The sequence below is a fragment of the Seriola dumerili genome, unplaced genomic scaffold (genome assembly GCF_002260705.1).
Source record: "Seriola dumerili isolate Sdu_G_001 unplaced genomic scaffold, Sdu_1.0 BDQW01000381.1, whole genome shotgun sequence".
Lineage (NCBI taxonomy): Eukaryota > Metazoa > Chordata > Actinopteri > Carangiformes > Carangidae > Seriola > Seriola dumerili.
The window spans coordinates 312,340-338,446 of record NW_019174636.1 but is presented as its reverse complement, the minus strand read 5'-3'; the positions used below and the strand labels follow the sequence as shown (position 1 = coordinate 338,446).

Below are 26,107 nucleotides of genomic sequence, written 5' to 3'. Positions count from 1 at the left end.
GTTTACAAGCAGACCATTGCAACTTGTTCTCCCAAAAAGTAGCACTTTTCTCACAAAATAACAATGGATTCTACAAAATTGTTATGTTTTGTTTTTGTTTTTTTTTTAATGAAGAAGCTATTTCAGAATCAAAAAGTATTTCCTTGCAATAATCAAAAAAACTGCAAAATCTTGGAGGGACTGGGTTTGATGAGGAGACGTTAACAATACTATCATGCAAATAAATAATCAAGGAACTGTTTAAAACTATGTTGCCTGTGATTTTATTTGTGAAATGAGGGAACGGTTGTTTAATTTGCATACTAGACTTTACATGGATCTTTGTCAGTGTGTAGCCTGACAAGGAAAATACAGGGATTCATAAATTTCCTTACTAAACACAATGTCTTGAGTAGAAGTATATTGGATTAAAAAAAAAAAATGTTTTTGGCCTTGTGAACGTGAGATCTGGCCTTGAGGGAATTTCTTCAAATTTGGCACAAATGTTCACTTGTACTCAAAGATGAACTGATTAGATGTTTGAGGTCAAAGGTCATTGTGGCTGCACAAAAATGTGTTTGGCCGTAATTCAAGAATTGACACGTTACTTAACTGCAACTGGACTGGTTGGCAGAGGCACACAAGCTCAAAGCAGTAATTCTAGTTTAGATAATTCCCTGTTTCCAACTACATCCCTGGCTGAGTTTTTGGTCTCTCTGACTGGGCTGGGTCATTAGCCTTACAAAAGAGTTTTTAGTCATAGTTATTATAATACAGTAGTGTATTGTATACCCGGCATCCTCCACTATTTGCTTTGTACAAATAAGCTCTTTTGTTACAGTTAAAAAGTGCAGAAAAGATGCATTGTTCTTTTCATATTGGTCTTTTAGATGAGCATAATTATAGTTCACAGGAAAATACATATTTACAATCCATATATTACTCTTTAAACATATAAAGTGAGAGTGCTTATAATGTCTTTTAAATGTCCAACAGTACATAGGAGTGCAAAACAAAAATTTCGTTTCATAAACAATAATTATTACAATGTCTGTTTTTCCGAACGTTCTTTTTCATTCGTTTTGACTGACGACAGTTTCAGCCAATCAGAGCACAGCATAGTTGTACGTTTCTCCATATCCCGCCTCCCTCAGGTATCTCTCGATATGTAATGGCTCAGACACTCTAAGAACTGTCCTCCCATTGGCTGATTTCTCTCCCGCCTGAAGTTTTCTAATCAGGTCCGACATGGAGAGACGTTGTTGGGGGTTCCAGTGGCAGCAGGACCTAATGATGGCGTACCTACAAAGTAAGGTTAAACACTGTGAAACTTAAGTTACACCCAATGAATATTATGTATTTATGCTCTCTACCAAGCTTGGAAACGTAGTTAGCAGGTTTTTACATCATTTTGATGATGTATATGAGCGGTGAGCCATTGTTGGAACTGGTTTGTTAACGTTAGTTAACTGTTAGTGTTTGGACTAGCTTAACTCACAGAAGATAAAGGAAGTTTAAAAAAAAGTTTCAAAGTTGTGAAACCTTTATTCCGTTTGTGAACATACATAAAGAGCAATTTACTGCTTTCTTACTCTCTAGACCACATCTAGCACCAAAACCACTACACTTAAAAAATTGCCAAATGTAAACTAGACTAACCCAGATAAGCTAAAGACAGTTTAAAGAACACTGATGGGAGTTACCCATTGGACCAGGATTAGCTTCCAAGCTAGTTGTTCCAATGTAGTTGTAATGTCACAAATCCTGCTTTTAGGTACATGACTTTAGAATTTTGGTGATGTTCCTGTTTGACCTACTGCTTCTCCAAGGGCACAGTGCTTTCCTGTTAAATTATACATTATTATAAAGTTATATCCTAGAAGGGCCAGCTGTTTTTAAGATAATAATTATGACCCACACAGAGTTAGGAGGAAGAAGGATATTGTAAACGTGTCAACAACAAATAGTGTAGGCCTGTCTATTTGGTCTTAAAATCTTAAGCCGTTAATTCATTTTCAAAAAAAGGGGTTACAAAGTTATGAAAAAGGAAATTTACAATAATATTTCTTCCTTGCCATAACCAGTAATGTTAGTTGTAAAATGTTTTTGTGTCAGATTGTAGGCTGTTGGGATTTGTTACACATTTCTAAACTAAAGTGGGACTTGTAGGACATATTGCCCCTGATTTTCCATCATAGTTTCATACACAGGCCATGAAACTGGTTTTAAATTACATTCTAAGAAAATAAATGAAAAACTGAACCCTGAAATTAGAAGCATTTCATGACAGCTCTTGGTACTCGCCACAGGCGATGTACATTTGTTCTCATTGCCACCAGAAATTTCTGAAGCATTGGCACTCACTGGTGGGAAATCCAATTTAAGACTGTCTCCTTATCAATACTGTCTGAGCCTGAGCATGTGATGCAAAGTCGGCACTGTACAGCCTCATAAAACCTGTTTTCTGCTGATCATCTTACAGTGAGTTGGAGCAGGTGGTTGGTCGGCTGAGATGCTTTCCTCTTTGTAGATACTGCAGAAGTTCAGTCGGCGTGAGCTCAGCAAATGGTGGGTCACCTGCGCACATGGGAATATTATATATTAGACTGAGCGGCTCTTAGGCCCTATTAACTGTCTTTTAAAGGGAGTTCATATTTATTCCTTGCTGGTAATGTTAATCAAAATTACAATACATAAATGTTATGCGGTACAATTCTGTGATTCCTTAGATAAACAGCTTCTTTCAGAGGTACGTTTAGAATTTAAAAAACACTGACCCAATGTGACCATTTCATAGAGCAGCATACCAAAGGACCATCTGTCAGAAAAGAGTTAGAGAAGGGCATTGTGTCAATAAAAGTGATAGGAGTATGGTTTCACATTACATTAAATATATGGGTAAAAATTATTAATTTTATAATTAATTAAAATTGAATTGAAATTAAATGAATTTCAGTAGATCAGTTATTCAGCATCCAGAGATCAACTAGGACAAGAATAAAACTGGAACATCCAGCCTCTTCTTTGATAACTCTGGCTGGGACATTTCAGGACTTGGACACTCACACGTCACTGCTCCGACTGACGCCTCTCCTGGCCAGCACTTCAGGTGCCTGCCACTTCCTCAGCTCCATGTCCTCCACTTCCCCTGGTGTTCTCTTGCGGTAGGTCGAGCCCAATCCCCACAACTTCGCTGTCAAATCTCCACCAACCAGAACGCTGCGAGCCCCTACGTTGCCATGGATGCAGCTTTGACTGTGCAGATAGTCCTAGTTTTTTAGATGAAGACAGTGTAATAAAAGATTTTTTTTTTGACCAATAGTTTATATTGTAGTTACACTTATAAAGAAGTCCTGTTAAATTAAAATTAATTTATATACTGTAATATGAATGATATAATAAATTATTTTGCTTAGTGAGACCTGGAGATAAGCAAAGAGACAGATAGAGCTCTCTCCCAAGTGATTCCCACAAATAAATTTTTTTGGTCCATAAAGCATCGGGAGAGACTGACAGAAGGACAGACAGCAGTTAACCAACCAGAGCAGAGGCCACTTGTCCTGCCATGGTGAAGATCCTCTTCTCTGTCATGTCGCATGAAGACTCTAAACCTGAGTTATCCTTTAGTGACAGAAGAAGAAGAAGGAAGGAAATGTAAAAATATAACTCTGCTTTTAGGTAGAGAGCAGCTTTTTTGAGTCAGACTACCAGACAGGTATTTTATGTTAAGTGATCCCCCCCTACTGTCTGTCAGTAGTAGGATATATTGTCCTCTGTTGCCCCACAGAGGCACAAAGCAGTAATTACTTTAGCCATATTGTATTTTAATAGGTAACACCCAGGTTTTGGAGTTAGCAAATAATTATCCTACCATATAAAATCTGTTAAACAATAAGCAGTCCACATTTTTAAATGGTTTAAATATTCAAAGCTTTCATCAACAGTGTGAAGTTAGAAATGAGCTGATTCAGTTGCAGATGACATTAAAAGGTCTGTGCTGAGCACATATCCTGCAATGTGTGACGTAAACCACAGTGTAACCCTTTGTCTAAACCTCTGAATAATCTGTCTTTGTTTTGGAGAGTAATAAGTTAATGTACCTGTCTACATCTCCACAGGAACCCGAGCAAGTCTCTGTGCTGCAGCTCCTCCACCACCATCATTAGGGGCGACTGCACTGAAACTACACCCAGCAGCGCGGGAATGAAGGGATGCGGCCCCAGTCCAGAGACAAAGGAGGCAAAACCCAAGAAGTGCTGCTTCTCACTGCTGGTTGCTGTTTCTGCGAAAGGTCAGACAACAGAATAACTTTTTTAATTTAACCAGGGACTTTTCACTAAGCATTGTTCTCTCTTCAACCACATATTGTTGATTTGAAAAGTCAAAAAAATACAGCCTGTTTTCCATCAAAGCATTTATAGCTTTTGATTGTTGCAAGTTTCTGAAAAGCTCTTCAATTCAATGGGAAAAAGCACAACTTTAGTGTCTGTAAACCAGTTGTATCTCTCAGCTGCTGAGAGGAGAGCAAAACAAAACATTTCTCTGCCTTCTTCAGCAGTCACGCAGTGAGCAGTTGGAACTCTGACTTTGAGATTTGGCTTAGTACAGCTCAGTTTACCTTTTAGCACCCTCAGGATGACATCCTTGTTGTCCATGCGGGCTCTGTAGAGGGTGACTGTGTCATCAGGCTTGATGGAGAAAGGTAGCGGCAAGGTAGTGACCTGGCTGAAAGCTCCATGCTGCCTCTCTGTGGACATCTGTGGTAGTGCAGCCAGAGTTGGCCTGACATTCTGCTGCACTTGTTGAATTGACATTGGCAACTCTTCATGTTCCAGTGCGTTTAACCCAGGGGGCGCTATTGAGACACAAAACAGAGTAATCTGTATGTGTAGTTCTTTGGAAAATTGAGTTACAATGAAAAGTAATGATGCAAAGACATATGCATTATGCTCACCATCAATGCCCTGTAAGTGACGCCTGTGGCCGTTTCTCTGTGTGTATCTGTGTGATGAGCTGTTGTAGCGTTGAGGGGCTGTGACTCGTGTCTGCTTCCGTTCAGGACAGTACCTCAGCAAGAACAGGGCCAGTAAGGTGACGAGGGTGGCAAAGAGGAGCAACGTAGGGACGATTATCACGGCCTGCTGATGCTCCCTTATTACTGAGAAGGAAAGAGAAGAAGGTCGTGTGTAAATGTCAGGTCCAGGATGAAGCAATGCAATTTTAACATTGTGTAGTATCAGGCTGATAGCATGAAGTAAAGTGACAGAGTGGCTTGATGAGGAAGACGTCAGGAGAGTGATGCTCCTACAGTTCTCATGCATTTGTGTCTCAGATGGATTTTCATATACACAACCTCCTAATTTCACTGTGCTTACAGTTGTGCAGGTTTGGTTTCAGTGTTCTGCTTAGGGCACTGTGACAGGACAAATATGTTGGCTGTTAAGATGGTTGCACCTCTGAAGTGTTGACAGGATGTTCTATCTTAACATTACATCATACTCCATTTACAACAGTGTTGATATATTGATATATAGCTAGGTGACTTAGTAATTTTGTAAAGCATATCAGTATTTGAATGCAACTATCAGTAGCGTCAGATGCCTCAGTTATGTAATGATCCATTTCCAGCCAAAACAGTGCAGAAAATAATCATGTTTATTGAGTTGTAGTCACTTGGACAAACAGGTCGTTCTTTAATCCAGTCCTTTTTTACTGTGCTTTTCATCACTATGATAATGAGGCTACCTGTGGACAGCGTTTATCATAATTGCTTGTCATTGTCATGTCATTATACTGCTTGCTGCCTCTTCCTTACTTGGTTGATTTAGGAAAAACTGCTTTTCTCCTGCTGCATTGTGGCTGTACTGTCAACATAACACAGTTAGGCAGTAATTAGACAGTGAGAATGTCAAGATGTGGCAGAATGAGTCATGCACTGACACTCAGAGTAAGAGATTTTGACATTACCACTGTAATGTTTTATTTGCACGTTATTGAGCAGGAAATGTGTAAATGGTTTTACCCATCATTAAATGATTGGATAATTTTGTATTAATTATTTCATTGCTGTCATTTATTTAGTCTTCCATTTTATCATATCAACTATGTCTTTCCTTCATATTGGTCCTTCACTGACAACCTGTTTAATGCAATGCTCTGAGTAGACACACACCCTTGTATAACATTAGTACAATGGCATGTTAACTAGAGCAGAAGTCATAAAATCCATCATCTTACACACCTTCTCTTGAAATCCTGAATCGAATCCAGTCTTGTTCAAAAGAAGAAACTGAAATGTAAATCCCCTGGTATGTGAACATGTTGTGGTCTGGTTTTGGCACATTCTTTGGTGTGGTGAGTATAATGCTTTTATAAATCATTTCATGTCAGTCTCATTAAAGACTTGGTCACAGCTTGAATTTTCAACACCACAAAAGCCCAGCGTTTTAGTCTGTTTACACTCAATTTCATGTTTTTTTAAGTGAAGCATTTCAATTCTGTTCTACTGGTAATTGAGCAAATATTTAACTTAAATTAAATATGATCTGTAAGTATCTTAACTGTGTTTTATGATGTAACTGAAAATACAGAATAAGAAGTTAAGAGGAAGCATTTACTGCCTGGAATGCTGGGAAAAACCCACTGAGGTTTTCTAAACATTAGGGTATGCTCCACAAAACATTCAACAGTAATGTAGAATAAAAGATCTGTAGTTAAGCTACAGATATAATAATTAAGTGCATGAGCACAAAGACTTCCCAGAAGTATCAGTGAGTCAGCAGAAATAATTTCATATGATTGTGAAATGACACATCACTCTGAGCTCCAGTGGTTCATGTGACATTATCTGGAGGCTGAATGTTACAACATCACTGTACTCTGTAACTGGCAGTTTTGTAATTACATTGATGAACATAATAATCTGGTTTATGGTTGATAAATACTAAGACATAGTCACATTTGAAAAAATGATATCCAGAATTTAATATCTCGATGCACTCCAGTCCAAATAACACGATATACAATATTATCATGTATATATTATTATATTTTTAGGTTTCATTTTTTAAAATAATACACAATTATAGTTTGTATTTTATATTGTACTTTATCTTTCAGGTATAAGCGATACTGCCACTAAACAGCAGTTCAAAGTTTTATTTGTCACATGCCAAGGTAGAATTAACAGTAACCAAAGCAGTGAAATGTCAGACTCAGCAGCAGGGCCAAAAAAGAGAGAGTGGAGAGTTGTAAAGGTAAAAGAAAAGGGGCTGATGTGATGCTCGTAATAACAGAAGAAGAGTGAGCAAAAGGTAGATCTAACCTGAACTGCCAAATACTGAAACATGGGTATGTTTCAGGTTTCAGAGAAAGCACATTAGCAGAGGAGAGGGTGAATAAGAAGATGAGAGTAAAGGAAAAGACAGGTGAGAGACATAAGAGAAGACAGTTTGAGGAGGAGGGATAGGAAGGGAGAAAGGGTAGGAGCTGATGATAAGGAGTTCAAGCGTTGTGTCCTTACTACAGAGGGTGTCGTCCGGTGCACACAGATTATCGGCCGTGGAGTTGGATGACATGCTGGAGAGGAAGAGAGGAACACAGACAGATCCACATTACTATCAGCAGGAGGAACAGATCAGCATTACCTCTGCTCAGCAGCCTCCTGAAATCCCCTAAGCTGAGACAGAGCTACGCAGCATCTGATAACTGTATATAGAAGCTGGATGAAGTAGCTGGTTCAGAGTTTTATAGTGCTTAACAAGCTCTCGGTGCAGTTCAGTAAACAGCAGCACACGCCCAGAGAAAGGCAGACTGTTAGAGATCAACTTCTAGAAAATAAGTATTTACTGTGGTCATTTTTATCTCCCCTTACACAGCAAATGTAAACCGTGCCCTTTTTTATCTGGACTCACATAGCAAATACTAAAAGGAGTGTTCGATGACTGATTATCTGCATGTATAGTTAACCTGCTATCAGTTACACACATAATAAAGAAGCAGAGATCAGTGTTACATCAGTCAGTAGCGACCTAAAAGCCCTGGAGGGATAAACTGGCATTCAGCAGCCCATTGACCTCGTTAAATCACACACATTATATAGGCAGACATTTCATCTTAACATTTCCTGAGAACTGTTATTTATTTATTCTAAAGTGTTATTTTTACTGTATGATATGTTATTGCTTCTAATGAACGGCCTCCTGTATATAAGGAGTAGCTGATGTGTTGGTTGTTTAGCTCGAGTTTTTCAGTGAGAGTCTGGGATCCTTTCTGTGTTGTTTGTCCTACTTTTAAAAAGTCAGCAATAAGTCATGTGTCAAGACAGCTTCATGGTAACTACAGAAATATTCCTGTGAAAGTCCCAAGCTAAGAGGGAAACAAGTTGTCCTGTATTCTCACAACTTTTACTTGTTAATAATGTGAATGGCCAGTACTACCCTATCTTCCTGCTTCCTTTTCACCATGGATTCATTCTGCTATTGCATGTGCAGTTGGTTCTTGAAAAAGCCTGTATTGTTTGTGATCAGGCTTAGGTTGATAATCGGTAATATTGAATATTGCGATATTTCCCCCACCATATGCAACATTTTTCATGATATAAATTTTACTTTTTATTTTTTTGCAGTGTTGCCCAGTCTGCCCTGCTGTCGAGTCTGACCCTCATTTCACTGCTTCGCTACCTGTACATTCTACCATGGCATGTGACAAATGAAAACTTGAACTACTGTTTAGTGACAACATTGCTTATACCTTAATATCCTTCGGAAACCAAATTTCTTTCAGAATAATAATAATTATTCTAACCCTAACCCTAACCCAAAGTTGAAGTTGAAGTTGAAACATAAAATACAATAATATAATTAGTTATTATAAAAAAACAAAAAAAAACCATGAAATATTAAATACAACAATATAATTATCATTATTGCCTAAAAAACACACACACAATAATATAATATATCTCAATATTTCGGCTGGACTTGATCGACATATTATACACTGTTGCTCATAAAGTTGGAATAAAATATTTTTTTCCTTTTTCCATGAAATGATTGTGACAATGTGATTTATTTCATTGTACCTGGGTAATTGGGACACATAATGTAATCATTGCACCTGGTCAAAAGTGATTACTGATGCATTTAAATAGGAATAAACAGAGGATTGTGTCAGAAAACAAAATTATTCCAACTTTATGGGCGACAGTATATTTTGGATATTGCCCAAAACTATTGGTGACGTAGTAAGGCTTTGGAAAAGTCTCAATGCTTTAAAACCCCAGAAACTGTGTATATTTCATTCTCACTGTATGAGCAGCTTTCACACTGTAACTTTTACAAATGAGCAGATGAAAGACAGGCAGTAACTTCTTAGTGACAGTAACTAACTCAGTGGCAGGACACAATAATAAAGGGAAGTGAAATACATTAAAATGTCACAGATGGAGAACATGAAGCTACAGGGGAAGTGACAGAGAGTGTGTGTGTTTGTCTGCAAACATCCTCAGAGCACATTTGAACCTGTATATTTGTGCTTTTCAAACAATCAAATTTTACACAGCTAGTGGATCACATATTCAAATCAGGGCAGGACACTCATCTAAGATTGACGAACACAATTCGCTGCTTCCTGGATGCCACGGGAAAACACTTTGTAACTGCCAAGTGGAGGAACGTTAACGGGCATCCTCCTGTCCATCTAATTTGTTTAACAAATGTACTTAAGTGTGATGTTTCTGTCGGCTTAGTAGAATAAAAACATTGCTTCCTTGAGGTTACAGTATCAGGCTACAGGTAGCCTCCAGGTTAAAACCCACTTTCACTTATTATTATCCAGGTAATGAAATAGTCCTGATTTGATGAAGTAACAGAAATGAGGTCAAGCTCAATCTTTGTTCACTATTGAATTCTGATAAGCCATTACACATAATTTAAGGCCTATTATTTCTGAATAACAATCAGATGATTCAGATTAAATCATTACTGCACAGTTACAATGTCAAATTGATGATTTTTTCCATTTGGCAGTAACTTCTTGGACAGTTTGTATCGTCAAATAATACTTAAGAAATTGTTCTCATGCCTACCTTGTCCTTTTCTGTCATTCAAAGATTGTTTCACCAAATACAGCTCAACGCATGTAATGTACACCACAGGCCGTTGTGGTGATGTAATGGTAGTATTAGCATTAGAGTGAAGATGACAAATGTAAGCTGCAGCACAGGTATGGAGTGTGTGACTTGACGCAGTGTTATCCACACCTCAGAGAAGGGAAACAATCTTATTATAGAGTGTACTCTCAGTGTGACACATGCACACTGACACACCCTTTAAAAGTCTGTAGTAAGCATTTTTGGAGACAAAACACACAGAAACTTTCCTTTACCCTTTAAATGGCATGGATGTCACTGAACAGGTTTGTCTGCATGGTTCTCACATTCCCAGTAACTCTCCCACAACAACACATACCTGCATGCACAACATGCCACCAGGCCATCTCACAACACACACACAGACACACAGACACCCACAATGAGAACAGACACTGAAAATATGCTGTTAAAGACACACAGACATATGCTTTCAAAACGGTTGGTCAGAGCACACAGGCACATTTAATGTTTAAGGATGCACAAGTCACATAGGATAATGCAACAAATATTAAAGTTATACAGAGATACTGTCATGTTCACACCCACAGTTTAATTTATCTCAGTCTGTCTCATATGTTTTTTTTTTTTTCATCTTACCTGGCTGACTCTGTGAGACTGTTCAGGTGTCAAACTCTGTGTGCTCCTTGTATCCAAAACACCCTGTGAGCCATGTAAATGTGGAGTTAGAAGACAAATTCAAGTCCAAGTCTCAGTTTTCATGTTTTCCTGGACAGTCTGCAGTAAATAGTGATATCCACAGGAAGACACATTTCCACTGTTGATGGTAGAATCTGTTTCTATTTTGCTGTCACAAGCTTGGTGTTTTCACACTCGTGTCTTTCCTCCTCTCTCTCTCTCTCTCTCTCTCTCTCTCTCTCTCTCTCTCTCTCTCTCTCTCTCAGGTTGGCCACACCCACTCCTCTTATGACCTGCAAACAGCTTGGAGTTAGTATTGTATTTGCTGTGTCCATGTAGTTAAGCGTGTCCGTTCATGTGTTTGTGTATGTGCGTGTGTGTGTTGAGTATCCAAACAGCTGGCTGTATTTGTCAACTTGACAGATGTGGGGTTACTAGGTGGAGGGGTAACATGAGCTGTTTTATTTTGCATCTTGTAATGGTCGAGGTGCCAAAAACAAGAAACTTCTATCCAAACAAATTACTGTTCAATGATATCTACTATAGGGCTGCAACAAGTATTTTCATTACTGCTTATTCTGACAATTATTTTCTGGCTTAATCCTTTAGTCTATGATGTCAAAAATGGGTTCACAACTTCCCAGAGGCTATGGAAAATGTCTTTAGTTTTCCTGTTTTGTGTGACTAACAGTCAAAAATATCCAATTTATTGGTGTACATGATAAATAAACAGCAAACTGTCACATCTTTTTTTTGGACATGTTTCTTAAAAAATTAGTTTTGCTGATTAATTTTGTGTTGATCGACTAATCAATTAATTGACTAGCTTTTGCAGCTCTATTATGCAGTTGTATAGAACTGATTGAAACAGCTTACAGCTCAGTAACAGCTGTGTTGTTGTGTTTGCTGTGCAGCTTATCAAGAAAATATTCCTGAAGTACCCAAAGGGGAAATTTTAGGAAAATCATCAGGAATGTTAGACTCCACAGTGCCTAAGGTTAGTCGTTAACACTCATCTACTATAATCAAACAATTAAAAAAGTATATTAAAATGGCATCTGTGATTATTTTTCTCCCTCAAACTCTCTTTGTAATTCATCACATTACCTAATGGAAATAATCTAATGTAGTTTGAACTCATAGTAAATACTAAATGTATTGTTGCTTTATCCTTTGCTCAAAGAGAGGTAAGAGAAGGTAACAGTAGATAATTGAGCACTGAAGCTGCTGTTGTACTGAAACACTGACACAGTGTTCAGTGGTTTATTTCCTGTGTTCATTCTGGCAAGATATTAAAGAAACAGACTCCAATGAACTCCTCACTTTTATTTGAGTTGAAAGGCGTGACTGCTGACACTAGGTGTGTGTGTGTGTGTGTGGTGTGTGTGTGTGTTGTGTGTGTGTGTGTGTGTGTGTGTGTGTGTGTTAGTGTGTGTGTGTGTGTGTGTGTGTGTGTGTGTGTGTGTGTGTGTGTGTGTGTGTGGTGGTGTGTGTTTGTGTGTGTGTGTGTGTGTGTGTGTGGCAATACTGTTGCTGGGACAACTCCACCCTCTTCCCTTTCAAATCAAGCTGGTGTGTGGACACACCCACAGACACTGATAGCACTTTGGTCATGTTTCCCTGTAGCTGCCATACTTATTCTTACCTGTACAACTAGAATGTTTTCACAAGGAAAATGGACTTCAAGATCCACTGAATTGACAGCTTGACGGTGAGCGTGTCTGATGCTCGGTGCTGGTGTGATCGTCACCAACAGTCACACAACGGTTACACAACATAGCTTGTTAAAGACATGTTATTTTGTGTGATGATGTGCCATGCTAGCTGTCAACCTGCATAATTGATTTTTGATTGGCTGACGCCTGTGCTGCCGCTTGACAAGTTGAACATTTCTCAACTTCTACGGCAAGCAAAGTGAAGCAACAGAACCATAATGCAGTTTGGCAACACATGACATCATCCCATTCAAAGTGGACGAGAAACATCTCCATTGAAACCTCCAACGTGTACATGTGAGTGTAGGGTCACACACAGGTGCTCTGACCAGGCAGTAGGAGTTGCTTGTGCAGCAACAAAGAAATTACTCTTGACTGGCTTCCCTCATGCAAACACAATAGTTGTGTTCGATGGAGCCTGAGCGGCTGTGCTATCATGGATTGATCCAGGTCTTTGCATTGGTGGGTGATTTCAACTCCCCCTCCACTACTCAGGCATCCCGTGTCTCTTTAAATGTTGAGCGACAAGTATTTGGTACAGTATGCTGAAATTTCTGGCATTTAGTCTGGTTCACTCCTGACTGAACTTCACAGGGGTGGGCAGTTAGCCTGGGGGAGTGGGGGGTGGGGGGTAACCCCAGCTGGAGCTAGTTTACACCATGTCAGACTATGTGTGTGTGCGTAAGAGAGAGAGAAATTGTGTGTGTGTGTGTGTGTGTGTGCCAGCGTCCTGGCTGGGTGTCCAGCGCAGTCCTGGTAATGCTGAGACAGACGGTGAGCGGGTGGGTTTATTTTTGGGTCAGTGACAGTGTGTCAATGGCCGCAGATGCGTCGGAAAGGAAGGCTCTGAGATACAAGCAAACCCTGGTCAGTGTCCCTCTCTTGTTGTTCTTCTTCTCTCTCTCTCTCTCTCTCTGTTGCAGCTTCTGTCGTTCTCTTTCCATCTGTCTGTCTCCACGTCAGCCTCTCTGTTGGATTCATTTCCCTCTGTTGTGTGTCCACAGTTTCCCTGAATCACTTGTGTTGTTCTTGCATGACGCACCTGTATTGGAAGTGCAAAGTACGTGTGCATGGACGGAGCCTAACTTGTGTGTGAGCTTGTGAATGAATCACATACTGTATGTGTGTGTGTGAGTGCTAGACATGGTGAAGACCAATTAGCTGCTGTATAACAACAGGGTTACGCACATGGTCACACAACAGGTGCTTAGACACTGTGCACCTCCTTCACCCCTGATCTTGGCATGCACATATACACATGCACACACATGCACATACACACTTTGACGCTGTCCTGCTGTTTCTTACTTTCTCTGCCAGCCACCTGTTTGCTACCCTTTCTGCGCCTCGTTTCTTAAGCCCTGGATGGTTTTAACATGTAGGGATGACTTCTTTGATATGTCTAACACTGTGTGTTTACATGTTTGTATGTGTGAAAGTTCATGTCCAACATGTGTCCTTGCATGTACATCTGTGTTCATCAACAGAATATGTGCATTCATATTCTTGTATGTGGGATTTTGTGTTGATTCCTTGGTTTGTGTGATTGTTCATTTGTGTGTGCTGGGTGACTGTCCATGCGTGTCCCAAAGACGGGAAACATGATCATGCATTTGCGGTGGTGCTAATCTTCACCATTCATGTGGGTACATGGTTACATGTATGTTTAGGGACAAGGCGGCGTGAAGGGTGTCCCAGAACATCTGGAGGATTTTCACCATGGCTGTGGGATATTCTGTTGGAGGACCCTGAATGTTTGTAGTTGTTCAGTTGTTTACATTGAAAAGTAGAAACACTTGTAGGTTGTTATGCAGTGTGATACAATAGTCCTGAAATGATTGTTTGTTGTGAGTTTCCTCTGGTGCTGAGCATAGGTTGTACTTCCACTAACAGAAACTGGGGAAAGACAGCAGGATGCTGCAGATCAGTCAGAAATAAAATGGCATTTTTATGATTAGATTTTTCACCATTTGTAATTTTTATTCACATCAGATCTTGTTGTGTTTTGTGTTAAATTCAAAGAAAATACTTATTTTCTCCCTTTGTTTTTTTCTCCGTATTCTGAATCATTGATCAGCTTTTGGTCTTTATTTCTTCATGTGAAATATACAAGGAGGGAAGCCAAGGGGCATATACAAAGTCCTCCCCAATAGAAAAAAAAATTGTGTAGTCATAAACAATTGACTAAAGAATTTCCCGATTACTTTGGACTCATCATCTTCTTCTTCTTCTTAAACAATGCAAAAACAAATGATTGGATGATTGGATTTTAATTTTATCCGTCTCATGAAGCTACAGTGGCTTCGGAAAGTGTTCAGTGTTTGTTTTGCCCATCGATCAGCACTCAATAAGCCATAATGACAAAGTAAAAACATGTTTTAGAAATGTTTTTGAAAACCATAAACTGAAATCTCTCTTTTACAAAACTATTCAGACCCTTAACTGTGGCTCAGAACTGTGACCAGGTGCTTCCTCTTCGCTTCAGTTTTCCTTGACATGTGTCTAGAACTCAGCGGCAAGGAGAGAGAATTGAGGGAATTGAATTCAGAATTGATGGAAGGACAAATGCAGCCAAGACAGGTACTGCAGTACAACAATGACCCGAAGCATACAGCCATGACAACGACCCGAAGCATACAGCCATGACAACACCCTGAAGCATACAGCCATGACAACAACCCCAAGCATACAGCTATGACAACAACCCCAAGCATACAGCCATGACAACAACCCGAAGCATACAGCCATGACAACACCCCGAAGCATACAGCCATGACAATGCTGGAGTGGCTTCAGGAAGAGTCTCTGACTGGCCTCAAGTGGCCCTGCCAAAGAGAAGAGAGACATGAAGATGGCAGTTCACAGACACTTCCAGTCCAACCTGATGGAGCTTTAGGGTGTTCGGCTAGGAGGAATGGGGTAAACTGCCCAAATCCAGATGTGCAAAGACAGAGACTTACCCAAGAAGTCTGTAATTACTGCCAAAGGGGCTTCTACAAAGTACTGACTTAAGGGTCTTTTGTAAATGAGAGATTTCAGTTCATAATTTTTAATAAATTGGCAAAAAGAGCATGTTTTCACTTTTTCATTATGGGTTATTGAGTGTAGATTATCCATTTAAGATTAAATATACATGTGTGAAAAAGGTGAAGGGCTTTGAATACTTTCTGAAGCCACTGTATATAGTCTAACGTAGCCCACATTTATTTCTGCATCCCTAACACTTGAATATTTCAATCTTCATCCAAGAAAAGTTTTGCATTTTGCAATCTGGAAAAGTTAATTTTAGAAATATAGAAACAATGTTTTTACCCTGAAACACTCAGTTGTATAAAGGTGTGTTTCACTCTACAGCCCTGGAAGACTAATTCATATAGCTGCAGAGCCTCTGTGGTGTTGATTGGCTGGTATGTGAGGGCTGGTGATCATGGTGACCTATAGAATTTAATGGTTGTTGAAACCCTACGCCTCTGGGTAGTCCAAAGAGTGCAAAGTCATCTAACCTGCGTATGTGTGAGTGTGCTTTTGAGGACTGCAGGCTGTGGTAACCCTGATGTTTATGCTGTCACCCCAGGGGGCAGGGCTCTAAACAGAAGTGTTGTGTTTGTGTGGGAGTTTTTGCTATTGTAGTTTTGAGTGCTTTGTGCGAGTGTGTTTGTGTCTTTGTGTTTGTGCATGTTTATGTCTTCAAAGGTCCGTTAGAGCTAATTGTCATTTGAAGATACTTCAAGTTGGAGCACAGACAGGGCCAAATTCAAAACATCAAAAAACAACACAAGAAACAAGTAAAAACACATAATGAAATCACTCCCCTCAATGCAGTCTGTTACAAAGACAGGACACCTCACCAGGGAGCTGGCAGTCATGTAGAGAATGTATGGAGTTAAACCCTTCTCTATTTTAGAAGACCTTCATATGCTGTATGTTTGACTTTAAATGGCAGCCTATAACAGCATGCACTCACATTCAGCTGCACACATGCAGCTCTGCACAGAGGTATGTGGACATCAGAGAACTGTTCAGTGACGTTCAGTGGAATTCATTCCTACAATGTGATATGATCCATTTTGGAAAAAAAATCAAGACTATTTACATTCTGTCAATATGAAAACAAAATAGTAGCCAGGTTTACATCCAAATGGTTTTCAAATTTTCACAAAATTTTCAGATAACTGGGAAAAGAAAATGCAAATTAATGAGCATTTACATCCACTGCAGTTTGGGGAATAGTAGGAGCTGGTTCATGGAGATAAACACTTGGTGGTGGTTCTCTCCGGTGCCATTAAAGGATTGCGGAAGAAGAAGAAGAGGGAGCAAAAAAATTATGTGATTAATTTTTCTTCTCCTCAGTGGAGTTTAAGTTACATTCTTTCTAATTGTTTCCAGTGTCATCTTTCTCCAAATATACCACAGAATGGTATATTTAAAAAAACCACAAATCAGCTCCATTAAACGTGCACATTACACTGCATACATTTAGTGACAATGGTCAGGGAACATGTGGCATGATGTATTACCTGCACATGGGATATAGTGGCTCTAAGAACAAGTTTTTGAAGTTGTTGGAAAAACAATTAATTAATTAATTTTGTCCAGATTAGTTCACTGCTTCTCATTATGGTATGTTATCAATAAACTTACACACATTTCCATTGCTCTTAATATATATGGCCTTATTTCATAGAGAACAGTCAGCCAAGAAACCAAGCCACACACCAAGTAGTCTGCCAGTCTTTATGCTACACTTGTTGTGCTTTTTGTACTTTGGTTTGTGTGTCTATATCCACTCTGGCCTTGTGCGGGTGGCTGCTTTGGGGGCTGGGGTGCATGGTTGAGGCTCGGTGTGAATAATAGTAATTACCTTTGTCTGTAAGGCATGTCTACAGAATGATTTATGGACATGTTTACTGATGAGGGTGTCTGGCAGGTATGTTCTTGACACTTGTTTTTTTTTGTCACAGTAATAAGATAAGCATCAACTCAAAGGTGATAATTTATTTGGAAAAAAAGATACACCTCCAAGTGTTTTTATTTTAATTGCCATTTAGTTTTGAGTTTATTAACTAGGTTTTCAGATTATTGGGGAAATCAGCTGTTTGTAGTAACTTTATCAGTTCACACTTCCTGTCCATACGTCCTTGAGGGACCAGAAGACAGCTGAAAGGTCGTAGAGACGGGGAGTAAAAGAGAGGGTGAGACATAGGAGAAACAGAGCAATATGATGAGGCACTGAAAGGTACACTGATGGTGAGAGAGAGGGAGAGAGGTGTGGGAAGTGTAATGAGGTATATTGGATCACACCGATACTAAATTTAGCACCGAGTTGTGTTTCACCGGCAAAGAGAGAGAGAGAGAGAGAGAGGGAAAGAAAGGAAGCGGAGTAGAGGGCAATGAAAGAAGGGGGTAAAGGGGTACAAGTGATTAGTGCAGAGTAGAGTTTCACTGGACCAGAGGGAAAACAGGAAGGAGAGGTGGAAAGATGTAAGGAAGGAAGGGTGGGGGTGAAGGGGTGAGGGGCAGTTTGTGTTTCCCAACCAAATCAAATAGAGATGTTAAGTTTATGTGGTTTTGGAGAAGTCAGTTGACTCCCACTTTATTTGTTATAATCTGGTTTCACCTTTGCTAATTTTTCTATAGATGAAGTTGGGCTTATTAATGAGGCATATATCATTTCTTTTAATATTAAATATTCAAAGTTAATAACATCCACCATGGCTTAGGTGTGTGCATCCCTAGTGCTTCCTATGTTATTGATTTATGATTAGATGCCTTGTTCATTTAGCCTGTTACCTTGTTAGCAAAGCTGAGGATAACGTTAACTAGTTGACTTTTTAAACTTATAATTCAGTGAATCTATAATTTTACATTTGTATATTGTATATTGGATATTCTGTTTGTGATTTGGCACATGTAAAAACCCTATCCACATTACAGTTCCAGTTAACTAATATAATAAACTGTGTTACTGACTATATCAACTGAAACCTGGGTGCCATGGAGTGAAAAACACCCTAGATTCCACTGGAAAAACTGTAGAACTGTAGAACATTATTTCGATTCATGTGGAAAAAAATACTTATTAATCATCCCATCAAGTAAATGCATCTATATGCAAGGTAGCAGTATGCAAGGGTACTGGGGTTGTGGAAAAAACAGTTACATGTTTTGGAGAACTGTTAATATGAAAACAAATATCCTTTTTATATATAATTAAGCATTATTTTCCACTTGTTGTTACATATTTAGTCATACCTTGTGCACAGTCACAGTGAACATTTTGACAGAATTCCAAAGTATTTAGAGCTGTCACTTTTTCCAGAAATGCAGTTTGAGTAAATGAGAACTAACATGTAAATTGTTTGAAGTTATTTAAACACATGTAACCTGGTCCAAAACTGTTTGATGCTCTATACCGGAGTACAAGGTGCCTCCTGTTGCACTTACACACTGTGTATTTTGAGTTTGGGCCTTCATTATTGATCATGAGCTGTGATAAAGCTGGTACATGGATCTTGAGATTATTCAGTCACATAAATTTTACAGATCGTAATATCATATTATTACATATAATTTATGATTCATAGTTGTTTTTTTGCCATGTTTGAACTGTAATTCTAATTTCAAAGAAAAAAGTGACAGTCCAAAAATAATCTAATGACAAGAAGAGCACAACAGCAATAATCAATGGTGAGAAAACCTGAAAATGCTGGGAACAGTTTTTTTACGCTTCTTGTGAACTTTTTTTTTTTTTAAAAGGCATCTCCTCCAAGTGTAGGTGTATCTCACCTAACTACACTGTTGCTTAGATCAGCAGAACAATAAAGTGTGTTTTATATTGAACATTAAGCATGTGAGCACCACCTAGCAAGTCAAGACACCTGTGGCTTCTATTGTGTGAGTTCTTATTATGTGTTGGCATTCAGTTACAGTACATTGTGTATTATGCTGCTCACATTTCACTGTGCATTGAGTGGCATCTCTGCTCACACAGCATCCCCAATACCTTATGAACGTGTGTGTGTGTGTGTGTGTGTGTGTGTGTGTGTGTGTGTGTGTGTGTGTGTGTGCGTGTGTGCGTGTGTGCGTGTGTGTGTGTCTGTGTGTGTGTGTGTGTGTAGACGTACGTGTCTAAATCCATCCATCCATCAATCTGTCTGTCCATGAACCTGCTAAATTAGAAGCTGTTGAAAGGTTACTGCACGGACATCCAAAGTGTCAGCACCAGACACAACTTCCCAGCTTGTCACTTGTATTCCTGGAGTGCTATTGTCTGCTGTTGATGTACCAAGAATATATTTATATATATGAGCCCCAATCGAATGCTTGTGGTACAGTGCTAGAATATTACACAGTGCTTGAGTGGTGTAGATCAATAAATACTTTCTGAGCTGATAGACAGCTGGCACACATTTGGAATCTATATATTTTTAGTGGACATTTATGACTATGGTGACCTCTGGTGTCCTTACATATTATTGTTTCAGTTGTCAAGGAGGCGTTTCCCTCTAAAATTAATACACATGAAATTGCAACATAAAAATGTGAAACCATGTTCATGGTGAAGCTAGTGCACTGTAAGGTTACAGTTTTACTACAAAGAAAAAAATGAATAAAAATGGTCATTATTCCTTCAAGTTAAATATTCTACAGTCCGTGAATTTTACTGATATAGAATTTTCTTTCTTTACTGTAAAAATTCTCAGCAGTTTACAGGTCTGAAATCATCATTCAAAGAATGAACATGATGCAATATAACCATCAACCCCACACGTCCACCTCAGCATCTACAAAGTGTATTTCATTACATTTTACAGTATCGAGACATTAAATCTTCTGTATCACCCAAGTGATATACAATAATATTGCAATATATGATAATATCACTGACATTATCGATGCTGCCACTAAACAGCAGTTTATAGTTTTATTTGTCACATGCCAAGTACAGTACGCAAAGCAGTGAAATGAGAGTCGGACTCGACAGCAGGGCAGACTGAGCAAAACTGAGAAAAAAAATTTGATATTATGAAAAATATTGCATATGGCAGGAAATATTGCAATGTTTGATATATAGATGGTTGTAAAGTCTTTATTCAAAATGCAGAGGAGAAAGAGAAAGCAGATGCTGTATATTGGGCTTATGTTGGAAGTGTTGCGAGTTCTTGTGTTAGAAGGAAAGGACAAACAGATGAAGGAGGCATCTCCTACTGAGCTGTTTGTGTTGGTGAAAGAGGGAGGGAGAGGGAGAGAAATGAGAATCAATCTCTTCCCCAGATGTCCCAGGCAGTTTTCGTGGAGTCTATCTGGAGGTGATAAATCTAGGGGCAGAGCCCATGTTTCCGCTTCCATTAGAGCTGTTTGGGTCAACACGTGGTCCCGTCTATTTTTAAAATGAACTCTTCTCTGCCAGAGTGCCAAAAGAGTCACACTCAACATGCTCACTTGCTGAAGAGCTACCTGTATTTGTTCATGTCTAATGAATGAATGCTGGGTATTCATATTAATTTGGTCTCTTGTGTACTAATAGATTAGTGGATTGATTTACTGATTGATTGATTGACAGCTCTATGGGGAGTACCAAGAGCACCAAGGAGGCTCTGGCAGACGGGAGGCCACACGCCTGCTGACAGAGAGACAGATCAAGAAACATGGCAACCATCCCCGCAGCCATGGGAGGACGCGGCATGGACATGGCCGTCGTGGCCAAAACGGATACCACAGTCGCCATCAGCATGGGTTTCACAGCAGGCAGAGGAGCAGGGGTCAGTCCAACATGGAGGCTGAGGCTGCTGATGAGCAAACAGGTGAACCTGACCTCACATCCTCTTTGAAGAAGAAGCGTTCCTACTCCAAGTGTCGAGGTGAGCAGCACTGAGGAAAGACAAAGAAGTAAGTAAATGGACAGATGCTTTATTACTCCTGTTTGTGAGCGTCTGCGATTTTTGTCAGACTGCATAGCACGGGTGCAGCTATTCCTTGTGACCAGGTTGGGAGAAGACTGGATCTTCCTGGTTCTGCTGGGCATCACAATGGCACTGGTCAGCTGGACAATGGACTACGCCAGCGCAAAGAGCCTGCAAGGTTGGATCACATCCCATTTTTCAAATATTTGCACAAGACAATTCTTCTCTCCCTTTCTCAATTATCTTTAATGCTCTTCTCATTCCATGCCCTTTCTCTTCTCCCAAAATCATTCATTTCTCTTTCCCTTCTTTTTTTCCTCCTTTCCCCCTCCGCTTCCACCTTTCTTGTCCCTTTCCTTCTTCCAATTCATCCTTCTTCAGCCTATAAATGGATTCATGGGGAGCTGAGGGGGAACATCCCCCTGCAGTTCCTGGCCTGGGTTTCATATCCCCTGATGTTCATCCTGTTCTCCTCCCTCTTCTGTCACCTGGTTTCTCCTCAAGCTATCGGTCTGTACCCCCTCCCTCCTCATGCTTCTCTGCTCTTCATCTGCCTGTAGTCTGTGGTGGAAGTTTTCCCAGTGATAACTTTCAGGTGTATCCAGTGCATATTAGATGATGTACATTTAAAATTTAGTCAATTTACTTTTGCACCAGTTAGTATTTTTCTATAATTTGAATATATAATTTCCTTTTGAATATAATTTCCCTTTCCAGCTCCAAACAAACTCTGTCTTGTGTTGTGTCCCAGGTTCTGGTATCCCAGAGTTGAAGACCATCCTGAGAGGTGTGGTGCTGAAGGAATATTTGACTCTCAAGGCCTTTGTTGCTAAAGTCATCGGTCTGACTGCGGCTCTGGGTAGTGGCATGCCTGTAGGCAAAGAGGTGAGTGAACACAGATAAAGCTGGGCCATCCACGTTTTTACACTGATTAATTAACAGTGTCTTGCCTTTGAAACAGCAGATTTTGGTCTCGTACAGTATGTACTGTGGTGCTTCATAACATAATTATAATAATTACAATTTCCTGTTGTGCTCTTCTTGTGCACTCAGGGCCCGTTTGTACACATTGCCAGTATCTGTGCTGCAGTTCTCAGCAGGTTCATGTCCTTCTTTTCAGGAGTTTATCAGGTAAGTTGATGTCAGGAACCATTTTCATTTACATTCAACTTTTAAGTGTGATTGTTAAAAACAGAAAAAATACTCCATGAGACATTCATCATTTATATATTGTTTTTCCATTGTCTCAACTCTTCCTCCTCCTACTCCTTTCTGGATCAGTAGAATCCATACTGTTATACAGACATCCTAACAGTGGGCTGCGCTGTCGGGGTGGGCTGCTGCTTTGGTACTCCACTTGGAGGTACACAGCCTTTTCCCTTTTCTGTTCTACTCTCTTGCATGTAAGATAGTCATGCCTCTGCATTAGGTATTTTCATATCTCACCAGCCCAAACTATACACTACATTCTGTTGTTATGAAATCAACACGTTTGTGTTTTTTTTTTTTTTTTTAAAGGTCCCATATTTTGCAATGTTCCAATGTTTTATTTGAAGTGTTGAAGGCTTCAAGCCTCTCTTCTGATTGGCTGACTGTTTTCTGAGTGATCCAATAAAAATATAGCAGATTTCAGGTAAACACTCAGAGAAACCAAATCCTGCAAGGTTGGATGATGGGTCCAGGTGGGCTGGACTTGAGGCATGGCTGAGGGTTGTGACTGTATAGTTGGGACATCACAAAGTTACAGAGGTCCTGACGGCTCATTTTAAGGCCCAGTTTCAGTTCAGTTAACTGTGTGCATTTCTCTGTGGACTGAGCGCATTGATACTTTTACAGTATTGATATACAACCTAGACCTGCTTTATAATCAAAAAAAGACATGGAAATCTACCTTATACTATATGTGACCTTTAAAGTTACTACTTAATTTGCTCCATTTTACAGGAAATATCAGGTTGTTTGCATGTAGCTTTCTTCATGGCTGATGACTGTTTTTTTTTTTTTTTTTTTGTCCACTAGGTGTGCTCTTCAGCATTGAGGTTACATCCACCTACTTTGCTGTAAGAAACTACTGGAGAGGATACTTTGCTGCTACATTTAGTGCCTTCATATTCAGAGTGTTATCCGTGTTTAACAAAGATGCAGGTATGGACGGGAGGGAAAGTATTTATGACGACACAGTCATTGCAAATGTTGTATTTTTGTGTTGTCATTTTCTCATTGTCAAATACACATGAGCTAGAAGGCACCCTTACCTCAATGTCCATCACCTATGTGTCTAAGGCAATTGCAATATCTTTTCAGTGACACCGATTTGATGTATGCTCTGTGAACATGTCATATATTTTCCACTAGATGGTGTCCTCCTCCATCATGTAGCAACATAGTGTTTTAATGCCTGACTGAGGTTACTAAGGTGTCAGACCAAGCTCCCCATGAATCCATTTCTAGACAAACCAACAAATGTCTTTGTTATTTCACTGTGTCACGGTGTCCCATGTGGCTGCATAACAAGAAAGTTGAGCAGTACTGCGAAATATAGAAATTATGTACAACCTTTTTTTATCTGGTTCTATTAAATATCGACAGCAGCTGCTGCTGTAAAGAAAATGATTTATTTGTTGTCAAACTAAATCCTATTTTTGAAATGCTTAAGAGATGTGTCCCATATTTAGATCACTGTGAACTGACTGTATGAATTTCACCTCCTCATCCTCTCTTCGTCTTACAGTAACCATCACTGCTCTGTTCAGGACAAACTTTCGTATGGATTTCCCCTTTGACCTGCAGGAGCTGCCGGCATTTGCCATCATCGGGTGAGCAACTGGAAAACTGAGGCAAAAACACATATGGCAGCATTTGTGTGTGTGTGTGTGTGTGTGTGTGTGTGTGTGTGTGTGTGTGTGTGTGTGTGTGTGTGCCCTTCTGCACTGTGTGTGTTTCTAAACTTTGCAATGGAAATGTCCTAAAGTAAAATTTGGAGGTTAATAAGTCAGACTTTATGCAAATGTAGCATTTGATAAATGGAGAGTCCAATTTATTAGTTGACCATCGACCTCAGGGGAGGACAGAGAGAGACACACAGAGCACAGGTGACGTCTTCATGGGATGTTGCTCTGCCAAACCTGGCTTTATCTTAAATTTGTCACTAAACTGTCAATGTAAAAAAAAAAAAAAAAAGAATTATCCACCATATAACAACGCATACAACATATATAAGTTACTTGGAACTTACATGACAGTGAGATCAGTTGTTATATTTTATAGAAGGAATCTTCAGGCTTTTATTTATTATGTATCTATAGTAGTATGAAAAGCATGAAAATAAATCACACATTTTTAGTCTTCACTCATGTTTGTTGTTAATCTTGCCCTGTCACTTTGTACCTTGTGATTAAGAACACATTCAAAGGGTGTTACAAATGAACAAATGACTTAATTTATCTAATGTGAGGTTTGTTTGTCTGTGCAGGATTTCCTGTGGGTTCCTGGGGGCATTCTTTGTTTATCTCAACAGACAGGTGGTGCTGTTCATGAGACGACCCAATGCTATGACCCGCTTCCTGACCAAACAGTGAGTCTCTGAGCGTCAGATACTGTAAATATTTGCTCAAATGTCTAAAAGTTATGGATTATCTTCGAACTCTTATACATAGAAATAACACAAAATGACACAAAATATAAATTGCTTCACTATATTTACTTTATATTTACTTTACTTCTGTCTTTGTACGAGTATGCATCTGTTGGTTACATGTTTGTCTTAACCCCTTGTGGCCTAGTTGTTTTGTTGACTACTGTAACACACAGGTATAATAAGGATTTGAATAATTCTGGATAATTATTTACGTTTACTGACTTTCCTTTTCTCTGTATTCCTTCCCAGTCGGCTGTTGTTTCCTGCTGTGGTAACGCTGGTCATCGCCACCTTGACCTTCCCACCTGGGTTCGGACAGTTCATGGCAGGAGAGGTCAGAGTTCATACCTTGTCCTCCCCTCTTGTATAAACAAAGGAGAATTCAGGACACAGAAATCTGTTTGTACCTGCACATTACGCAGACAGCAGCAAAGCGCTAATAAACAAAAATCAGCAGTAAATGCCACCCCACAAAAACTAACAGCTGTAACTAATTTGCATGTTGTAAAACTCCATGAGGCAAGGTATTTATGTAAACCTACACCTGCTCCAAAACAACACAGGACAAATGTGTGGTATCCAGTATCCATGTACAAGCAATGATGTGAAGTATCATAACCTAAAAGCTAAATCTGGATAGGCAGGTTTGAGCTGCTGTGTCCAGAGGAAGCTGGACTCACCAACCATCTCTCAGATCTTTTGTCTCCTTGGTTTCCTTTGGTATAAAACAGCATCACAGATCAGACTTGATAAATACGAGCCTGCTGTTTTCCCTTCACTGATGCTACATCACAGGATTTTTTGGTATTGAAGTAAACTGTGAACTGTTACTGCCACACTGAGCCACCAACATGAGCACTTGCCTTATGCACAGCAGGTTACATAAAGCGAGACGCCCTCATCTTTTTAATAATTGGGAGAAACATTTGAGATACAGGCTGTAAGCAGTAAGGCTTCAGCTTGAACCATGTATACTTGAATATTCTGAACAGCATCAGCATGTTAATGTGCATCTGTGGCCTTACTGTGATGTCAGTGTGTGTGTTTCTACATGAATGGAAGCGACATACCTCGTAGCCTTCTG

General features: G+C 39.5%; 2 protein-coding genes across 3 annotated transcripts in view; one reads left to right on the top strand and one right to left on the bottom strand.

Annotated features, from left to right (window-relative positions):
- Nucleotides 1-485: 485 nt before the first annotated feature.
- Nucleotides 486-10,969, bottom strand: LOC111233236 (tyrosine-protein kinase STYK1-like). Of its 2 annotated transcripts, none has more exons than XM_022761003.1 (10): nt 10,730-10,969; nt 7,502-7,557; nt 4,934-5,137; nt 4,598-4,834; nt 4,080-4,261; nt 3,520-3,600; nt 3,046-3,248; nt 2,757-2,797; nt 2,460-2,556; nt 486-1,281 (listed from the first exon to the last, which is right to left on the bottom strand). In XM_022761003.1, exons 2-10 carry the CDS (start codon nt 7,554-7,556, stop codon nt 1,086-1,088), a joined length of 1,296 nt encoding a protein of 431 aa, XP_022616724.1. In that variant the 5' UTR covers nt 7,557; nt 10,730-10,969; the 3' UTR covers nt 486-1,085. The 2 variants fall into 2 exon arrangements, with proteins under 2 accessions (XP_022616724.1, XP_022616725.1); XM_022761004.1 differs by lacking the exon at nt 10,730-10,969 and adding an exon at nt 10,067-10,223.
- A 2,330-nt stretch (nt 10,970-13,299) lies between these two features.
- The window catches only part of LOC111233239 (chloride channel protein 1-like), a 36,088-nt gene continuing 23,280 nt past the window's right edge, over nt 13,300-26,107 (top strand). Inside the window, exons 1-11 of the mRNA XM_022761008.1 lie at nt 13,300-13,350; nt 21,047-21,344; nt 21,433-21,564; nt 21,768-21,896; nt 22,138-22,271; nt 22,440-22,517; nt 22,671-22,749; nt 23,406-23,531; nt 24,118-24,202; nt 24,859-24,960; nt 25,273-25,357. Coding sequence (XP_022616729.1) covers nt 13,300-13,350; nt 21,047-21,344; nt 21,433-21,564; nt 21,768-21,896; nt 22,138-22,271; nt 22,440-22,517; nt 22,671-22,749; nt 23,406-23,531; nt 24,118-24,202; nt 24,859-24,960; nt 25,273-25,357 — 1,299 coding nt within the window. The remainder of the gene's footprint in view (nt 13,351-21,046; nt 21,345-21,432; nt 21,565-21,767; nt 21,897-22,137; nt 22,272-22,439; nt 22,518-22,670; nt 22,750-23,405; nt 23,532-24,117; nt 24,203-24,858; nt 24,961-25,272; nt 25,358-26,107) is intronic.

Excerpts from the sequence above, each read along its gene's own strand:
- LOC111233236 (XM_022761003.1), bottom strand. The coding sequence starts at position 7,556 with ATGTCATCCAACTCCACGGCCGATAATCTGTGTGCACCGGACGACACC. Across the intron at positions 5,138-7,501 it reads ACCGGACGACACCCTCTGTA|TAATAAGGGAGCATCAGCAG; the intron begins GTAAGGACACAA and ends TTTCCTTCTCAG. Across the intron at positions 2,798-3,045 it reads GTCAGTCGGAGCAGTGACGT|ATGGTCCTTTGGTATGCTGC; the intron begins GTGAGTGTCCAA and ends CTTTTCTGACAG.